At 42.5% G+C, this 18,019-nt stretch overlaps 1 protein-coding gene across 2 annotated transcripts in view; it reads left to right on the forward strand.

Moving 5' to 3' along the window:
* The window catches only part of KIFAP3 (kinesin associated protein 3), a 68,429-nt gene continuing 50,410 nt past the window's right edge, over positions 1-18,019 (forward strand). The window contains exons 1-10 of one of the 2 annotated variants that reach the window (XM_083506769.1): positions 1-139; positions 6,392-6,523; positions 7,173-7,327; positions 8,598-8,653; positions 9,508-9,649; positions 12,124-12,223; positions 12,434-12,558; positions 13,384-13,482; positions 15,754-15,932; positions 17,825-17,987. In XM_083506769.1, the coding sequence (XP_083362895.1) occupies positions 78-139; positions 6,392-6,523; positions 7,173-7,327; positions 8,598-8,653; positions 9,508-9,649; positions 12,124-12,223; positions 12,434-12,558; positions 13,384-13,482; positions 15,754-15,932; positions 17,825-17,987 (1,213 nt within the window). In that variant the 5' untranslated portion in view covers positions 1-77. Of the gene's footprint in view, positions 140-2,690; positions 2,901-6,391; positions 6,524-7,172; positions 7,328-8,597; positions 8,654-9,507; positions 9,650-12,123; positions 12,224-12,433; positions 12,559-13,383; positions 13,483-15,753; positions 15,933-17,824; positions 17,988-18,019 lie in introns of those variants that run through there. The other variant, XM_083506768.1, reaches the window with a different exon arrangement.

The following is an 18,019-nucleotide window of genomic DNA, read 5'->3' on the forward strand; positions in this document are numbered from 1 at the left end:
ACACCAATGCCCTTTTCACCAAAGCTGCCTTTAAAGTATCAATTCAGTCACATGCCAAAAGAACATCCCAGTCCATCATGATGGGCGAGGTACCTGGACAGCAGGAAGCCTTGGACCCATTTTTCAGCATCATTACTAGGTAGGACTGCCTGACTAGGAATTCCATTTTATGGGCAGAGATCCCTTTTATATTCATTTTTACCAACAACCATTTGTAGGTTGACTTCTGTATTAAATTAAAGACTATCAGTTAAAGCAAATTAAACAAACACTACAGACACAAAGTAAGGTTCAGGTCTTATCTTGTATTAAACTTGGAAACTCTCCCATCACCTGCAATGCAGATAAATTCTGAGTTGAATTCTAATGCCATGCATTTTATAACTTCACACAGAAAGAGGTCCCATTTAAAAAATCGTTCTTGTCATACAAGTATCTGTAATACTCCATTGACTAGCAGTGAGATACGTAATGGATTTTTTTTTTTTAATGGCCCACCCATCTTTATGGAGATCAGTTTAATATCTAGGGAGCCATTCCCAGAATATTCCAGATAATGAAAACTTGTTTCCACATTGCTTACTTTTGTCTTTTTGCATATACGAACTCATATGGACCATTACTGGCATGGATATGACTGCTGTTTCAGTTTTCCAGTCTGTAAATGGAAATATTTCATTAGAATTGGTAGTGGGATTGCTCACTAGAAGGTCACCACCGTAACTTATCAGCATTACTTACCAAAGTCCTTCCAGTAATCCTTTACTCCTCTGTCTGCTAAGCATCAGAGCTGTACAGTACATCCGAATCCCAAATTAAAGATTAGACTGAAAGCTATGATAGCCATTTGCTATCACATGGAACTTTCACAGGAAGCAAGCTTATTTTCTCCTTCTCCAGAGGGAAGGACCTGAACCAATAGCTTCAAATTGCAAGAAGGGATATTCCAACTAAACACCAGGAAGAACTTTTTGACAGCAATAGCTGTTCGGCAGTGGAACGGATTCCCATGGGAGGTGGTGGACTCTCCTTCCTTTGAGATATTTAAGTAGAGGTTGGGTGGCCATCTGTCAGGGATGCTTTAGTTGAGATTCCGGGGGGTTGGACTAGATGACCCTCAGGGTCTCTTCCAACTCCGCAATTATATTAACACAGCGAGACTTAACCCCACACGATCAAATCTGAGAAAAGAAGCCTCGTTTTGCACGGAGGATATTTTGTGGTTACTTCTAACACCTGGAAACAACATCCCAGCATGGGCGTAGGCAAGATTTTTGTGGCTTCCCCCAAAAAATTGCTTTTGGGGAGATGCCCCCCCCCCAAATAGTTGAGCTTCGTCCAAAACGTTGTTGAGCATTTTTGGCAGACTGCCTTCAAAAGTTGTTAAAATTGAGTGTTTTCAAAGCTCGTCCAAAACATTGTTGAGCTTTGGGAGACCGCCCTGCCCAAAGTTGTTAACTGAATGTTTTCTAAGCTTTTCAGTATATACCGTATTTTTCGCTCTATAACACGCACCCGACCATAACTCGCACATAGTTTTTAGAGGAGGAAATCCGTAGGCAAGCCACCCGTAGGCATTTCCTCCATAACACGCACAGACATTTCCTCTTACTTTCTAGGAGGAAAAAAGTGAGTGTTATGGTGCAAAAAATACGGTATATATTTTTAGGACACCAGCCTACACATCCCCCCCTGGAAAATTTCCTCTGTTATTAATATTATTATTCTTGATTTACTTATACCCCATCTTCCCCCCACCCCCACGACATGGACTCAGGACAGCTTACAGATTAAAAACAAGAAGATAGAGGTAAAAATTTAACTATAGAAAATACATTTTGAGGGTTTATCTCAATAATCAAATAATAGATATTATTAATATTGATTGATTGATACCCCGTCTTCCACGCCACCCCCACAACAGGGACTCAGGGCAGCTTACAGACTAAAAACAAGAAAAGTTAAAAACACAGATGAATAGAAACCCCAACATTAAAAATATATATATTATTATTAGAATCAAAAATATATTTATTTGCATCAGCCACCAGCCATAGCTATAAAATAAAATGCATTGAAGATAGAAGTAAAAATTTATCTATAAAAAATATATTCTGGCGGTTTACATCAATAATCAAATAATAGATATTATTAATATTGATTGATTGATACCCCGTCTCCCCCTCCCCACGACAGGGACCCAGGGCGGCTTACAGACTAAAACAAGAAAAGTTAAACACAAAGAAGAATAGAAACCCCAACATTTTAAAAAATATATATTATTATTAGAATCAAAAATATCTTTATTTGCATCAGCCACCAGCCATAGCAATAAAAAAAATGTACTGAAGACAGAGGTAAAAATTTAATTATAGAAAATACATTTTGGGGGTTTACATCAATAATCAAATAATAGACATTATTATTAGTATTGATTGATTGATTGATTGATTGATAGGTACCCCGCCTCCCCCCACCCCCCGTTGAGAGACTCAACAAGAAAAGTTAAAAACACAGAGGAATAGAGACCCCAACATTTTTTAAAAAGCAACAACGAAGTATTAACTGAATTAAAACTCTCTCTCACACAGAGACACATATAGGAACATATTCCAAAACTGACAGAGCTCAACCGCCTCAGAGCCCTTCGCCCCGCCCCCTCGTGACGCCGCGCGCGCCTGCGCAGTTCGGAGGCCGCACCTGCGCCTGCGCCTCACTGCCCTCAGCCTCCGCCTGCCGCCTCTCCATCCCTCGCTCTCTCCGTCTCCCTGGCAACGGCGCCTTCCCCGCCCCCTCTGCCCCCCGATGTCCGCCGGCGACGGGCGCCCCTCGCAGCCCCCCTCGCGCTTCAGCACCGCGGCCGCCGCCATGCAGGGGGAGGACGCCCGGTACCTCAAGAGGTAGAGCGCCTCAGGGCCTGGTGGTTAGGGAGCGGCAGCGAAACGACCCCCCCCGGCCGAGCATCCTCCCCTTCTCTCCCCTCACCCCCCCCTCAGAAGTCAACGAGTTGGGCGGGGGCGGGAGGGGCGCCGGTGAGGGGGTCACGGAGAGGTTTGGGGTAGGGGGGCTGTGGGGCGGGAGATGGTGGGAGGTGGAGAAAAAGCCAGGCTGGGGGAGGGGAGAGAAGATGGCGGTGGGTTTGGGGAGAAGGTGAGGGTGGGCTGGGGGGAGAAGTTGGTGGTGGGTTTGGGGAGAAGGTGAGGGTGGGTTGGGGGAGAAGGTGAGGGTGGGGGAGAAAGTGAGGGTCCGTGGGGTGGGATGGGGGGAGAAGTTGTGGGTTTGGGGAGAAGGTGAGGAGGGTCCTTGGGGTGTGGTGGGAGGAGAAGGTGAGGGTGGGTTGGGGGAGAAGGTGAGGGTGTTGTGGGCGAGAAGGTGTGGGTGGGGTGGGGGAGAAAGTGAGGGTCCGTGGGGTGGGGTGGGGTGAGAAGTTGTGGTGGGTTTGGGGAGAAGGTGAGGAGGGTCCTTGGGGTGGGAGCAGAAGTTGGGGTTGGTTTGGGGAGAAGATGTGGGTCCTTGAGGTGGGGGGAAGAAAGTGAGGGTGGGTTGCGGGAGAAAGGGAGGGTCCTTGAGGTGGGGGAGAGAACTTAATGGGATGGAGGAAGCTGCCTCAGGTTGAGTCAGACCATTGGCTCATCTTGCTCCGAATCAGGTCCCCCCCATGAAGTGTTGGATGGAACGCAACTCCCATCATCCTTAGCCAACTTCTTCTTTGGTGATCACTAGTAGCCGATTAAGATTGCCTTCCAGGAATATGGTTTAACAGTGAGTCTGTAAGTGACTGTGGAGGCCAGTTCTGGATCCACACATCCTTCCACACTGAGGAGATAGGGTTCTGGGTGGGAGTTGATCTCACCAAGCGTGCCTTCCTCTTAGCATGTTTCTCCCTTTCATCCTGAGTTCGAGCATCTTCAAAGCCCATGACACCTTTGGTAAAGGCTGTTCTCCAATTGGGGCGCTCAAAGGCTAGTGTTTCCCAGTTGTCAGTGTTTATACTACATTTTTAAAGATTTGCCTTGAGAGAGTCTTTAAACCTCTTCTGTTGACCACCAACATTACGCTTTCCATTTTTAAGTTCAGAATAGAGTAGTTGCTTTGGAAGATGATCATCAGGCATCCGAACAAAGTGAACAATCCAACAAAGTACATGTTGAAGAATCATTGCTTCGACACTGGTGATCTTTGCTTCTTCCAGTACACTGGCATTAGTTCGCCTGTCTTCCCAAGAGATGTGTAAAAATTTTCAGAGACACCGTTGATGGAATCTTACGAGGAGTTGGAGTTTATGAGTGGTCCATGTTTAGCCAGCATGGCAAGTGATCAGAGATGATGGGACTTGTACTTCAGGGACATCCAGGGTTTCAAGCAGGGATCTCTCCCAATCCTGTCTGGAGAGGCCAGCCCCAGCGTAAAAACTAGGTGCAAAAAATGGCTGTTTAAAACCAAGGTTGCCGTCTCCGAAACAGAGTGTGTGGTTGCTATTTGGGGGGCAAGACGACTCTAAAGTCTTATTTTCCAAACAATGGGCTGACCGCAATTGATTATCAGTTCAACATGTGGCTGGTTCTGAGGACGACCTTGAGCTGGGTTAAGAACACTGAGAACTTGAAAACGAAGAAAAGTCCCTTGATCCAGTGACAGTCCATTCTGAGCTCTCTTTTTTTAACGCTGACTGCTCCTGCTCAGGGCTCAAGCTGCACAGAAAAAGCAATTAGGTTCCAGAAATTCATTCTGATTGTGCAGATAAAAGATAACAATTTTATTATTTATACTCTGCCCATTTGGCTGGGTTTCCCCAGCCACTCTGGGCAGCTTCCAGCACATATATAAAAACAGATGTCTTCTAAAAAAGTTGGGTAGTAACTGATAAGACTTCTACAGGATGGGGTATTAGTGTGTGGAAGGAGTCCGGATCCAATGATCCCCAGGCATACAGCTCCAGATGGTGAGAGATCAAGTGCCATCCTGGTGCCCAGACATCTTCACTTGGTCGCAAGTGGTCGAAAGCTAAGTGTAAAATGCGCCTGGCACCTTGCTAATTTCGAACACTGGCCAGCGGGGGGATTGGACCTGGGGGGACCAACTTGTCACAAGGCACATATTCTCTTCCACTGAGCCATAGGCGGGAGAGCTTGACAATGCCACAGGAAAGTGCTTTTGGAAGCTTTCGCACTGCTTCATGGCAAGAAGAAAGCAGACAGTGCAAGGGCATCTTTCTAAGGCGTGATACTTAGCAGAATAAGCTTTAAATGTGAGGCCACTTTTCAGTGGCTGCTAACATTCATGTCTCTGAATGTTAGTTCCTGGGGAACAAGCAATGGGAGGGCTGTGACCTTCATTCCCTGTTTGTGAGACTTCTTTCAGGTCACTGTTGGGTCCAGCAGTACTTGATATATTTTTATGATCTTGTGGCTTGATAGTACACCTGGTAGATGGAAGGCCAAGTAGTGTGCTCAGCTTTATTTCCTCATCTGTTACTGTGACAAATAATAGGTGCTGATTGCTAACTGAAGTGTCATCCATGTATACTCTGAGACAGCTGCTTGAAATAGCATCTCCTCTATCAGTAGTTCCCAAACAACCCCTCATGAAAATTGCTGATGGTTTTGGTGGACCACAGTGCTTTTTCTGCCTGTTGTAGCAACTGAAATGTGTTGGGCTAGATGACACACTGGAGCACGTCAGTGGAGCTCATGGATGATGAATGATGCAAGTATGGCCTGGTACTGGTAGATACTGCTTTCCTAGAAACATCTGCATTTGCTAGCTCTCCATTTGTCAAAATAGGAATAGTAGTAACTGCCTCAGCTGACTATTCCAAGAATAAACAAAACAGTCTAAAGTACATTTTGCACTAAAAGTTTTGTGTAGGTAATAAAAAATACAATTCTCCTCACCCTTTTCAGGTGAATAGAATCTGCTTGTTTTGGTGATGGGAAGCAGTAATTGGCTCTGTCATTCTTTTTGTGCTAGGATCAGACTTTTTCCTTATGGCTTTTTCATTAGAAATGGTTTTAATAGTAGTTAGTTGTATCCCACATTTCAGGAGCAAAAGATGACAGTAAGGCTTTGTACTGAGAGACAAAGCCAATAAGTCTTATCCAAATGAAGAGAACAAAAAAGGAACATATACTTTGGCCAAAGAAATACAAGCAAGTCAATAAGAGATGCTAAAAAGAAAAAAAGGACTTTAGGAGCATATTGCTTAAGACATAAAAGACCAATAGCAAACCAGTCTTTAAAGAAATACAATAGTAGCAGGAGACCGCCTAAGGAGGGCGGTAGGACCTTTGAATGTCAAGAGGGTCAAATATAAGTTGAACTTATTGTATCAAATATATGTTTTTCTTATCACCCAGCATAATTGCTACACATAATTTTTCTTACTTAACAGGAAGGTAAAAGGGGGAAATATTGATGTACATCCATCAGAAAAGGCACTTATTGTTCACTATGAAGTGGAAGCTACCATCCTGGGGGAGATGGGAGATCCTATGCTGGGAGAGCGAAAGGAGTGTCAAAAAATGTAAGTTTATAGTATTCAGAAGTTCTTGTTAAAATACCTTTGATGTCTAGCTTTTTTCATTTTTAAAGTTTCAAAAAGTTTAAATCAGGAAATTTTGGATAACCTAAATCAGTTGAGACTTGATTGAGCGTATAGTAAACTATATCAACTACTTAATATATAAAAAATTGGGAGGCGCGTTATTGGTTTGGCTTTTGTTCATTTGTATTTTGTATTTTGTGTTCTCATTTTGTATTTTAATGTTGTGAACCACCCTGTGATCTTCGCATGGAGGGCGGTAGACAAATTTAATAATAATAATAAGTGTCAAAAAGATTTTCAAAAGCCAAATATTTCAGGAAAAAACAAAAAAGCATAATATTCTAACCCAAAATGGTGGGAGAGAGCTGGAAAGTCCTTGTGGCTCGCTAGGAGACCCTCCCCTGAGCCCAAAGAGGACACCAATGAGCCAAAAGTCCAGAAAAAAAGACTCCAAGGGCTCCAAAATGGCATGTGGGAGCTCTTGCTGCTGCTGTGCTACTCCGCTCAACAGCTGGGGGGGGACTGCAGTGGGCTCCCCACAGAATGCAACCCCCACGTAAGTGGGGAGCCACCTGTATATGAGATCTGTATCAGCTAAGCGTGAAAAATCTTGGATTATATTTTACAGCATCCGACTGAAGAGTCTCAATGCAAACACAGACATTTCTTCCCTGGCTCGGAAGGTGGTGGAGGAATGCAAGCTTATTCACCCCTCCAAACTAGCAGAGGTAGAACAGTTGCTGTATTACCTGCAGAACCGCAGGGACACCTCATCGGCAAAAGGTGGGCAAAACAAGATCAAATGCAGACTTCGAAACAGTCTGTGGTGTAGGCACCTCTCACTTTTACCTGTTTATTGAGGGAAGAAGAGCAGTGGTGAAGGCAGCCTCTCTTTCCACCAGATAAACAACTTTATGGAGAAAACATAGCTAGCCAAGTAGAAGAACACTAAAATATGAATACGTTTTTCATTAATCAAGCAATATCGCTGGCATTTTTGTTGTTGAAAATTCTTTCCCAAATGTGCATTTAGTGAGATAGAGAGAGATGCCGCATGATGCTTTCAACTCTGATCAGTTTTTTTTGGGAGGGGTGTGTGGAGAGGGAAGGTAGAAGGAAAGTCCTTAAGGTTGGGATCCTAAAAGGTTGCATTAAATTGTAGCCCCCTGCAGTGTCCTATTTACAGAGTATTTTACCCATGATTCTCAAGCTCAGCAATGGCCCCCACTAACAAAAATCCTGGTTACAACCATGCTGCCTTTCTAATAGCAAATAATAACAATTGTAAAGTTACTAGAAACGACTTCTCAAAATTAAATACAGTTTCTCATAATGTCAAAATCAACATTGTGACATAACGTATTAAAATGTAGCTTATTCAGTTAACCACCAAGTCAAAATGCAATTCCTATTTTGTCAGTCCCGTAGTATATTCATTTCTTCATCTTCTCTTGTACATTTCTATGTGACAGAGAGTAACATGGAATAGTTTTCTAAGTGTCTAATGATGATGATAAGGTTGGTAGACATAAGAAACTGGCTCTGGTAGATGCTGGCACAGGCAGACAAGACAAGAATTCCTGGATATTCCCCTGTTTCGCCCCAAGGGGCTTCATCATTCATTCATTTCAATTGGTTTTGCATAATATAGGCGTTCTAGTGGTTTTGCCTTTCTAATGGCAGCTGCTCCTCTGGAATGTCATTTATTAGGTTGCGATGAGCTGCTTCTAGGAGGGATAGTGTCCCCTTAGGTGTGCCCAGAGAAGCAGTTTGTGTGCTCTTTTCTTTTGTGTGTAACCTAAGTGGTAATCTGTGATAATGGACTAGACTGATACCCTGACCTCAAAATACGTCTACCTAGAAATCAGTAAACTATGAATTTCAATGGAACTTCCCCAAGCATAGGCTTTTGGCATGTATGAGTGCCACTGACTCAGTACTTTTCAGTTCTCCTCCAGATCCTTTTTTGAGCTGAACATAAAAGAGACGGTTTAAAATAAAGCGAGAATGTTAAAGGAGCCTTTATTGTTATGACTCTGTTTTCCTTCCACAGAAAAGAAGGAAAAATCCAATAAGCCGAAAGATCCACCACCTTTTGAAGGGATGGAGGTAGGCATTGTTAAAGTTAGAGGATTTTAAATACTGTATAGTTAAACTTTTCTGTCATCTCATTGACTTGTTTGGAACGAATTCATCTGTTCTAGATGAATTTGATATACTTTTATGCTGCTTAACTACTGTGTTTAATGATACAGAAACTGACACTTTACAAAAAAAATAATAATAATTTGGATAGCACATTCATGTTCATAATGACTATCTTTTCCCACCCCTGAAGTTTTCATTCATACTTATATCTCAGTAGCAACACCCTAGTGGTCCCGGGCCCTATGGAAGTTAGATTAGCTTCAACCAGAGCCAGGGCCTTTTCAACACTGGCTCCGGCCTGGTGGAACGCTCTGCCTCATGAGACCAGGGCCCTGCAGGATCTGGTTTATTTCCGCAGGGCCTGTAAGACAGACTTGTTCCACCTGGCCTTTGGCTTGGAGCCAATTTGATTCCCTCCCTCTCTTTCTTTTTTCTTTTCCTTCTCCTCCTGCGATGAGGCATTTTAATGAGGCATTTTAATATTTTAATGTTTCAATACTTTAATGTATTTTAATTTTGTTTTAAGTTTTAATCATTCAACTTGTTTTTATTATTGCTTGTTAGCCGCCCTGAGCCCAGCCTTGGCTGGGGAGGGCGGGGTATAAATAAAAAATTAGTAGTAGTAGTAGTAGTAGTAGTGTCTCATTTCAAACCTGTTTATACAAGATTTCATTCCTCACTAGCTACTTATATGAATTATCCTTTAAATGCAGTGGGGGTACTTATATTAAAAATATGGAATGAATTTAAGTACTTGCAATTTGTTTCCTGGAGTGTCTGCAGTATTTTTCTTTTTCTCTACTTGATATTTTCAGATTGATGAAGTAGCCAATATCAATGACATGGACGAATACATTGAACTACTTTATGAAGATATTCCTGATAAAGTGCGTGGCTCTGCACTCATTCTGCAGCTGGCCAGAAATCCTGATAATCTGGAAGAACTTCTGCTTAATGGTAATTTTAGGCTTATTTCTAACTTTCAGTTTCTGATGGGAATTTTCCTCAGTAAATGGAGCAGGCTTAGTAGTCAGATTTTCAGATAAGCTTTTCAGATAAGTACTAGCCAAAGGCCCTGGCATCATCCAAAGAAGGAAAACAAGAACAGCAGTTGCTACATATGCAGTAAAACAATGATCAAATCCACCCAAACTTCTTATTGCACAGAATAAAAAGTACCGCATTTTTCACCCTATAGGACGCACCATCCCATAAGGCACACCTAGTTTTTTTGGGGGGGGAAATAAAGGGGGGGAATTATTTTTCCCCCAGGCACGGGACTGGGGCAGGGGAAGCCCGAGCTTCCCCCGACCCCAGCCCCCAGAACAGGCAACTCTCCGCAAGCCGTGGGAGCCAGCGCCGGGCTCCCGCGCCTTGCGGAGAGCTGCGTGAAGCCTGCGAGCGCTGAGCTCAGCGCACCCAGCCTTCGGCATGCAAGCAAGTCTCCGCAAGCCGTGGGAGCCCAGCGCCTGGCTCCCGCACCTTGCGGAGAGCTGCGCGAAGCCTGGGAGCTCTGAGCTCAGTGCACCCAGCCTTTGGCATGCAGGCAACTCTCCACAAGCCGCGGGAGCCCGGCGCGGGCTCCCACAGCTTGCGGAGATCTGCGCGAAGCCTGGAGAGCGAGAGCCTGCATTCGCCCCATAGGACGCACACACATTTCCCCTTCATTTTTGGAGGGGAAAAAGTGCGTCCTATGGGGTGAAAAATACGGTAGTTCTCAAAAAAAATGTGCAAATTCGTTCTCAGAGTCCCCTTTGCAATTGACCCCTAGCCCATCCTGTTCTTTCTTCCTAGTCAGTGCTTTTTTCTGGGGGGACGCAGGGGGACACATACCCCTAAACATTTTGTAAATCTAAATCTGGCCTCATTGAGGGGCAGTATTTCAATATGAGTAGGAAAATGAGACTACCCCTAAACATTTTTAAACAAAAAAAGCACTGTTCCTAGCTGCTAGGGCAGGGGTCAGCAACCTTTTTCAGCTGTGGGCCCATCCACCTTTCCTCAGACCATGTGGTGGGCCAAACTATATTGGGGGGGGGGAATGAACAAATTCCTATGCCCCACAAATAACCCAGAGATGCATTTTAAATAAAAGGACACATTCTACTCATGTAAAAACATGCTGATTCCCAGACCATCCACGTATTGGATTGAGAAGGCGATTGGGCCGCATCCGGCCCACGGACCTTAGGTTGCCTACTCCTGTGCTAGGGCATAGAGAGACACCTTATAAGTCACAGAGTCTGGATCACTCAGCAGCCATTGCACCCTCTCCGCCCTGGTTAGACTTAGTAGTCTTTATGCATGTTTGTTAGGTTTAGCTTAATTACTTATTTTTTAATATGCATATGCATCACTCTGCCTCACAGATACTTGAACCAGGAATATTTCAGCCACTGGTTTGCAAAACTATGTTCTCTTGAGACACAGAATTCTAACTTCTAGCAGTGAGAAGCTGAAGTGGAAGCTCTTTAGACACTGACTGTCTTGTTCTAGTGTTGGCTTCTTTTGCTTTGATTTCTGGCTCCTAGTCTTTATACCTCTCCATCTTTGCTCCTTTCTATTTTTTGTCTTTATCCTTTTTAATTTTTTAAAAAATTATTTATTAAATTTGTATTGCGCTCTAATACTCATAGATCTCAGGACAGTTCACAACATAAAATTACACAAAATACATAAGAACAAAGACAACCCAGTAATACCCCCTTCCACAACACATTTAAAGGGGCATTGGATGTCAGTCAGCCAAAGGCATGGTTAAAGAGGAACGTCTTCACCTGGTACCTAAAGGTGTATAATGAAAGCACCATGCGAACCTCCCTGGGGAGAGCATTCCCCAGATGGGGAGCCACTGCAGAGAAGGCCCTGTTCTTGTGTTGCCACCCTCCAGACCTCTTCTGGAGGAGGCACACGAAGAAGGGCCTCAGAGGATGATCTCAGGTTGCAGCTAGGTTCATATGGAGAGAGGTGGTCCTTGAGGTCCTGAGCCATTTCAGGCTTTATAGGTCAAAACTAGCACTTTGAAATGGGCCCAGAAACTAATTGGTAGCCAGTGCAGTCAGGCCAGGATCGGTGCAATAGGCTCAAAGCACCTTGCCCAGTTGAGCAATCTGGCTGCTGAATTCTGCACTCGCTGAAGTTCCTGAGCTGTCTTCAGAGGCAGCCTTAATGTATAACGCTTTGCAGTAATCTAAGCTAAGAGGTTGGTTCCCATTCCTGCTTTCTGCACTAACGCAAACTTGCTTGCCATTTTTGTGTGCCTAGATAGCATATTGTAAAGCAAGTTCTAGAGGGATACTAGAGGGATAACATGGTAGGATATATTTTGTGGCTAAGTGCATGTTTCAGATGGTCTTACGGGGCAAGAATGTTTGCTTCCTGATGCAGTGTAATCCGCAGCTGAGACTGATCATACTCTCCCCCTTCTTTAGAAACTGCACTGGGTGCTTTGGCCAGAGTTCTACGAGAGGACTGGAAACAAAGTGTAGAACTTGCTACTAATATCATTTATATTTTCTTCTGCTTCTCTAGGTATGTCACAGAATTTATAATGTATATGAATGTTTTCTGAAAATTTAATATATATATTTTAAATGAGGACGCTGAAGCAAAGAGTAGAACCTCTCTATCATTGCAACATCACTGATCTGTTTTTGTGTGAGTTAGACTGGCAATAGAAGTTTTGTTTCAAAGCCAATCACCCTGCTCTGATTTTTTTTATTGGTATTTTTCATAATGTAGTTTTTCTCAGTTTCATGGACTTATCACACACTACAAGATTGGGGCTCTCTGCATGAACATCATTGATCATGAATTGAAGAGGCATGAGCTGTGGCAGGAAGAACTCACGAAGAAGAAGAAAGCTGATATCCTTTCTGTAATTTTATCTTAGCCGTCACCTTAGCTTTGTTATCTGTAGTAGACAAGTGGGACTGCAACACAGTATTGTAGCATTTAGTGCTCCTGTTCAGAGTTCCAACCACCTTCCCTTAAAAAATCCAGTCACTACTGTGTGTTCGCTAAGAATGCTCAGTCTCCATTGGAGTATTTTGGGGTCCCCTCTTAGGGTTCCTCCCCTAAAGTTCTGCAGGCCAGGTATTACTTCTCTTTAAGACTGGTTCGTGTCATTTTGACTGCATAAGGATGCACACCGATGGGATGAGCTCACTGTTCATTATAGGGATGAGACAGCAAATTGCCTTAGACTAATCTGATTGCTTTGGGACACGGGTGGCGCTGTGGGTTAAACCACAGAGCCTAGGACTTGCCCATCAGAAGGTCGGCGGTTCAAATCCCTGCGACGTTGCTCGGTCCCTACTCCAGCCAACCTAGCAGTTCGAAAGCACGTCAAAGTGCAAGTAGATAAATAGGTACCTCTCTGGCGGGAAGGTATACGGCGTTTTCGTGCGCTGCTCTGGTTCGCCAGAAGTGGCTTAGTCATGCTGGCCACATGACCCGGAAGCTGCATGCCGGCTCCCTCGGCCAATAAAGCGAGATGAGCGCCGCAAGCCCAGAGTCGGTCACGGTCAGGGGTCCCTTTACCTTTACCTTTAATCTGATTGCTTTACTTCTGGAAGTTGTCAGATCCTAGCTTTGAATTGCATCAGACTGCTTGTACTCATGACTGAAGAGTTTCTGTTCTTTCTTTTTTTCCTGATGTGTTGAGCATATTCTTAACTCCCAGTGTTCACTTGATGAAGATCCTGATAATCAGACCCTGAAAAAAGAATATGAAAAAACCTTTAAAAAGTACCAGGGGCTTGTTGTCAAGCAAGAGCAGCTACTTCGAGGTACAAATTCCTAATGTAGTAGTTACTTTCTCTGTTCTTAATGGTTACAAGGACTCCAATGTTGTTGATGTCCTTTTAACACTGAAGCTATTTGGGCTACTCAGAACTGCTATTTCAGCGAAGCTTATTATGGTTTTGCAGCTATTAATAGCAGGTGGACACCTTTGCTGAACTGTGTTTTTTTTTACACCTGTTAAAAACATTTTTATTTCAGCAAGCTTACCCAGACTTGTTACATTGTTACTGGAGTGTCATTGGTTGTTCCTAGAGTTGGTGAGGTCCATGTGCTAACAACAAAAAACAGAGCGGTGTCATTGACCCAGTAGAGGGGGCGCCCCCAACCTGCGGCCCTCCAGATTTTCATTTTTGGGAATATGGCAACCCTAGGTAGGAGCCAAGCATGTCTAATATTTGATGTTTGGCCTACAACTCCCATGATCCCTAGCTAGCAGGACTAGTGGGCAGGGATGATGGGAACTGTAGTCCAAAACATCTGGAGGGGCGAAGGTTGAGGATGCCCTCAGTAGAGGTTCCGCAGGCACTTTTTATTGAAAATGTAAATGCCTGCTGAAAACCTTTCTATTCCACAGGCCTATGCAGGCAATTAAGGACACATCTTTCTGCAATAGCTAGTTGATTTTTAAAAATAAATAAATAAATGTATTGTTATAAACCGCTTTGATTTTTTAAAAAAGGAAATAGCAGTATGTAAATATTTGTTATAAATAAATTACATTTATTTATTTTTAAAGTTTGATTATTTTATTGATTTTTAAAATAAACATTTTAGACTCTCTTATGTAAACTGCTTAATATACTTTTTCGTTAAACAGTCTTATGAATTTTGTTAAACAGCCTATCATTTCTACTTACAAATTCATCTGTTGAGAAAAGCCCCCTGCTTTCAGGTTACCTGAGGCCTGCATAGAGCTACAAGGTCCTAGCACACTGCCAACATCAACTAGGTATCAGTTAGTGACCATCAGAAAATGAGAAATTTCCAGCGTTTGTTTAAGAATTTGTGTACAGTACTGGACGTGAAAAGGCGCTGAATGGATAGAATATATTGAGCAGATAAAACTTTCTATGGAAATTTGTTACTAGATCATGGATATTAATAGTACAGGAAACTGTGGACCCCAATATTCTCCTAAATATTGTTGGCACAGCCAAACCGCTGTGTTAGCAATACCGAAGTGACCTTCCCTGGGCACAATGCCTAAATATGGTTGGATGTTATTACACAATTTGGAAGCATGTATAATCTTTTGTGGCACTTGGTTGAAGTATAGATAAGACTACAGATCAATAGCGTATGAAATCTCTTAATGCTTTATTCATTCATATAATTCAACTGGAGAATTGAATTTGCCTTTCTTTTTTTTGCAGTTTTATTTATTTATTAAATTTCTTATGTTACATCAGTAAACATTATCATATTACATCACAAGCCTTATTATACTGTAATTTTCAGCATGTAAACTTTGAATTTGCCTTTCATTATGAGTTGTAGATTCCATTGATTTCAGTGGGATGTGTAACAAATGATACTGCCTGGGTATAGCTTATTATTATTTATGCTTATGGCGGAATGAACTTAAACCTTCTCCTAGAATTTATTTGAAATGTTTCCCTTTATTCAGAAATCTTACTGTAGGTAGCAGGTTTAGAAAGAGAGTCCCATTAACTTTAAGACTAACTGCTAGTTTAGTCATTAGCCATCACATTCCAGCTCAACTGAAAGGCGTTTCTCTGCCTGTGGAACCTCCAGGGAAACAGTTCTGAGCAAACACTCACGAAATGTGCTAGTCCACCTTTGCTGCTTAAATATGGTCTACTGATGATTCTGTAAAGAGAGAGGTGGTGCCCCCCCCCGGGGGGGGTGGAAGGAAAGGTCAACAACTTTGTCCGGATTTTCACTTTTGGGAATATGGCAACCCTAGGTAGGAGCCAAGCCATGTCTAACATTGTTATGATAATTGGTATAAATATTTGAGTTTATTTTTAAAAGACCAAGCTACATTTCCCCAGTAAACTAAAACACTTGAAATATATGCAGTAGCTTACTTCCACCTTTTTCTTGTTGAAATCACTTAAGCATCAAAGAGGACATACTATGCTTAAGTGGATCTCATTTCACTGAGCCATACACAGGAGATGTTTGCAGTATCCAAAATCCTTGGAAATATTTCACATTCTTAGAAATGAATGAGCGCTACATTTTTTGTTTCTCAGTATTGTGATTTCTCTCCCCCACCCCAAATGTGCCAGTTGCCCTTTACCTGCTGTTGAACCTTGCGGAGGATACTCGTACTGAGCTGAAGATGAGAAACAAAAACATTGTCCACATGTTGGTGAAAGCTCTGGACCGGGATAACTTTGAGCTGCTGATACTGGTTGTGTCATTTCTGAAGAAACTCAGCATCTTCATGGAAAACAAAAATGATATGGTAAATCTTCTAGCATTTTGCTGAAACCGTGTTAGTTGTCTATGGAAAGCTAATCAACAAAAGGCAATATCGTTGCTTTCCTGTTCTCCATTTGTAACTAGGTCTTCATTTGCAGTTTGCTTGAATTGGTATGGTGTTAGATCAATTAATTTGCAATGCCTAAGTATCTGGGAACTTGCACCTTCATGTACCTCACACAGGGAAAGATAAAAGCTCACTGGAAGTGTGCATGTCTTTCATGTAGAGGAGTCCCTTACAACTCCAGGGCTTGGAAAGGTCTCTGTCTGATATGTTGAAATGCTATGGCCAATCACAGTAGATTTCTATGGGATCAACGGACAAATGGATGACTTGGTGTATGCAGGCATGCCTTTTATCTGAATATATTAGGTTATTCAGGGTGGTGCTGTGGGTTAAACCACAGAGCCTGGGACATGCCGAACAGAAGGTCGGCGGTTCGAATCCCCACAACGGGGTGAGCTCCCGTTGCTCGGTCCCTGCTCCTGCCAACCTAGCAGTTCGAAAGCACATCAAAGTGCAAGTAGATAAATAGGTACCACTCCGGTGGGAAGGTAAATGGCGTTTCCGTGCGCTGCTTTGGTTCGCCAGAAGCGGCTTAGTCATGCTGGCCACATGACCTGGAACCTTTCTGCGGACAAATGCCAGCTCCCTCGGCCTATAGAGTGAGATGAGCGCTCAACCCCAGAGTCGGCCACGACTGGACCTAATGGTCAGGGGTCCCTTTACCTTTTTATTAGGTTATTAAAGAGCAGCAATAGGGAGCCTATAGCCCTTCAGATGTTGTTTGACTGCAACTCCGATCATTTATTTCAGCAGTTAAATAAAGGCAACTCCCCTCTTTTATGGGGGTTAAGTTCCGGCTCCTCACACACCTAATTGGGAGCACCGTCTAGACACCCTTTAGATGCCCTCCCTGCCATGTTCTTTTCACCTAGATAAAAAATACTGCACCAAAAATATCCACAACTGGAATTGAAGGAGACATTGTGCTTAAACTCTCTGGTTTTTTTGCAACATTCTGAACTTTATGATATTACTATGTTTAAAATGCTGCAACAGATGCCTTGAATTCAGTTACTGGGTTCTTGCTTGTACCCTTCTATGACTCCCGTTGATCTAAAAAGGGATGACAAAGACATTCTGATTGTTTTCTTTCCATTTTGCTTCTTAGATTAAAGAAATAGCCATGCTTTTGCATAAAACTAGAGTCTTGACATGTATCAGAGAAATGTTGCTGAGGAGAGAAATCTTGTTTACTGCCAGTCATGATCAAATGTCTCTCTTTGCTCTGTCCTCTGTGCAGAAAACATGATATCGGGATATGATACTGCTCATAAGTCTTTGGAATATAGCTTTTAAAATGAATTAATTAAATCGTTGTGGCATTTAAAATGATATGCAGTTGAACATGACCTTCATACATCTGTTAAAGGGTAACATTTTGCTGCCTAGAATACACGCAGTGTCTTGGTAGTTATAGTTTCATATAGTTAATTGTTTCATCTCACTCCTCCACCCCAGTTTTTACTAATTCTTGAATTGCATTCCTAAAGTTCTGAGCCTGTAGTATTAATAATAATAATAATAATAATAATAATAATAATAATAATAATAATATCACTTGAACAGGTTCTCTTTCCAGATGCTAAGCATTGCTGAACTTTGACTTAAGTATTGTTTATGTTTTGGTAACCTTCAGCCAGAAGCTATTCATGAGGAAACTTCAGCAGACCTCTTTTTAGAAAAATAAAAATTGTTGTATTTGAGGAGAAAATGCTTTGGAAGCCTTAACCTTTTAACTGTTGTTCCATTTTATGAAATCTTTGCAAGAAGGCTTTCAGAATTCTTACTTTCCTATGCTTCTAACACAGGTTGAAATGGATATTGTTGACAAACTGGTTAAAATGGTACCATGTGAACATGAAGACTTGCTGAACATTACTCTTCGACTTTTACTGAACCTTTCATTTGACACAGGCTTGAGAAATAAAATGGTACAAGTTGGGCTTCTTCCAAAACTCACTGCATTGTTGGGTAGGTTTCAGTCTTTTTTCACTACTCACTTT

This window comes from Podarcis liolepis (assembly GCF_965112155.1).
Source record: "Podarcis liolepis genome assembly, chromosome: 6".
Classification (NCBI taxonomy): Eukaryota; Metazoa; Chordata; class Lepidosauria; order Squamata; family Lacertidae; genus Podarcis; species Podarcis liolepis.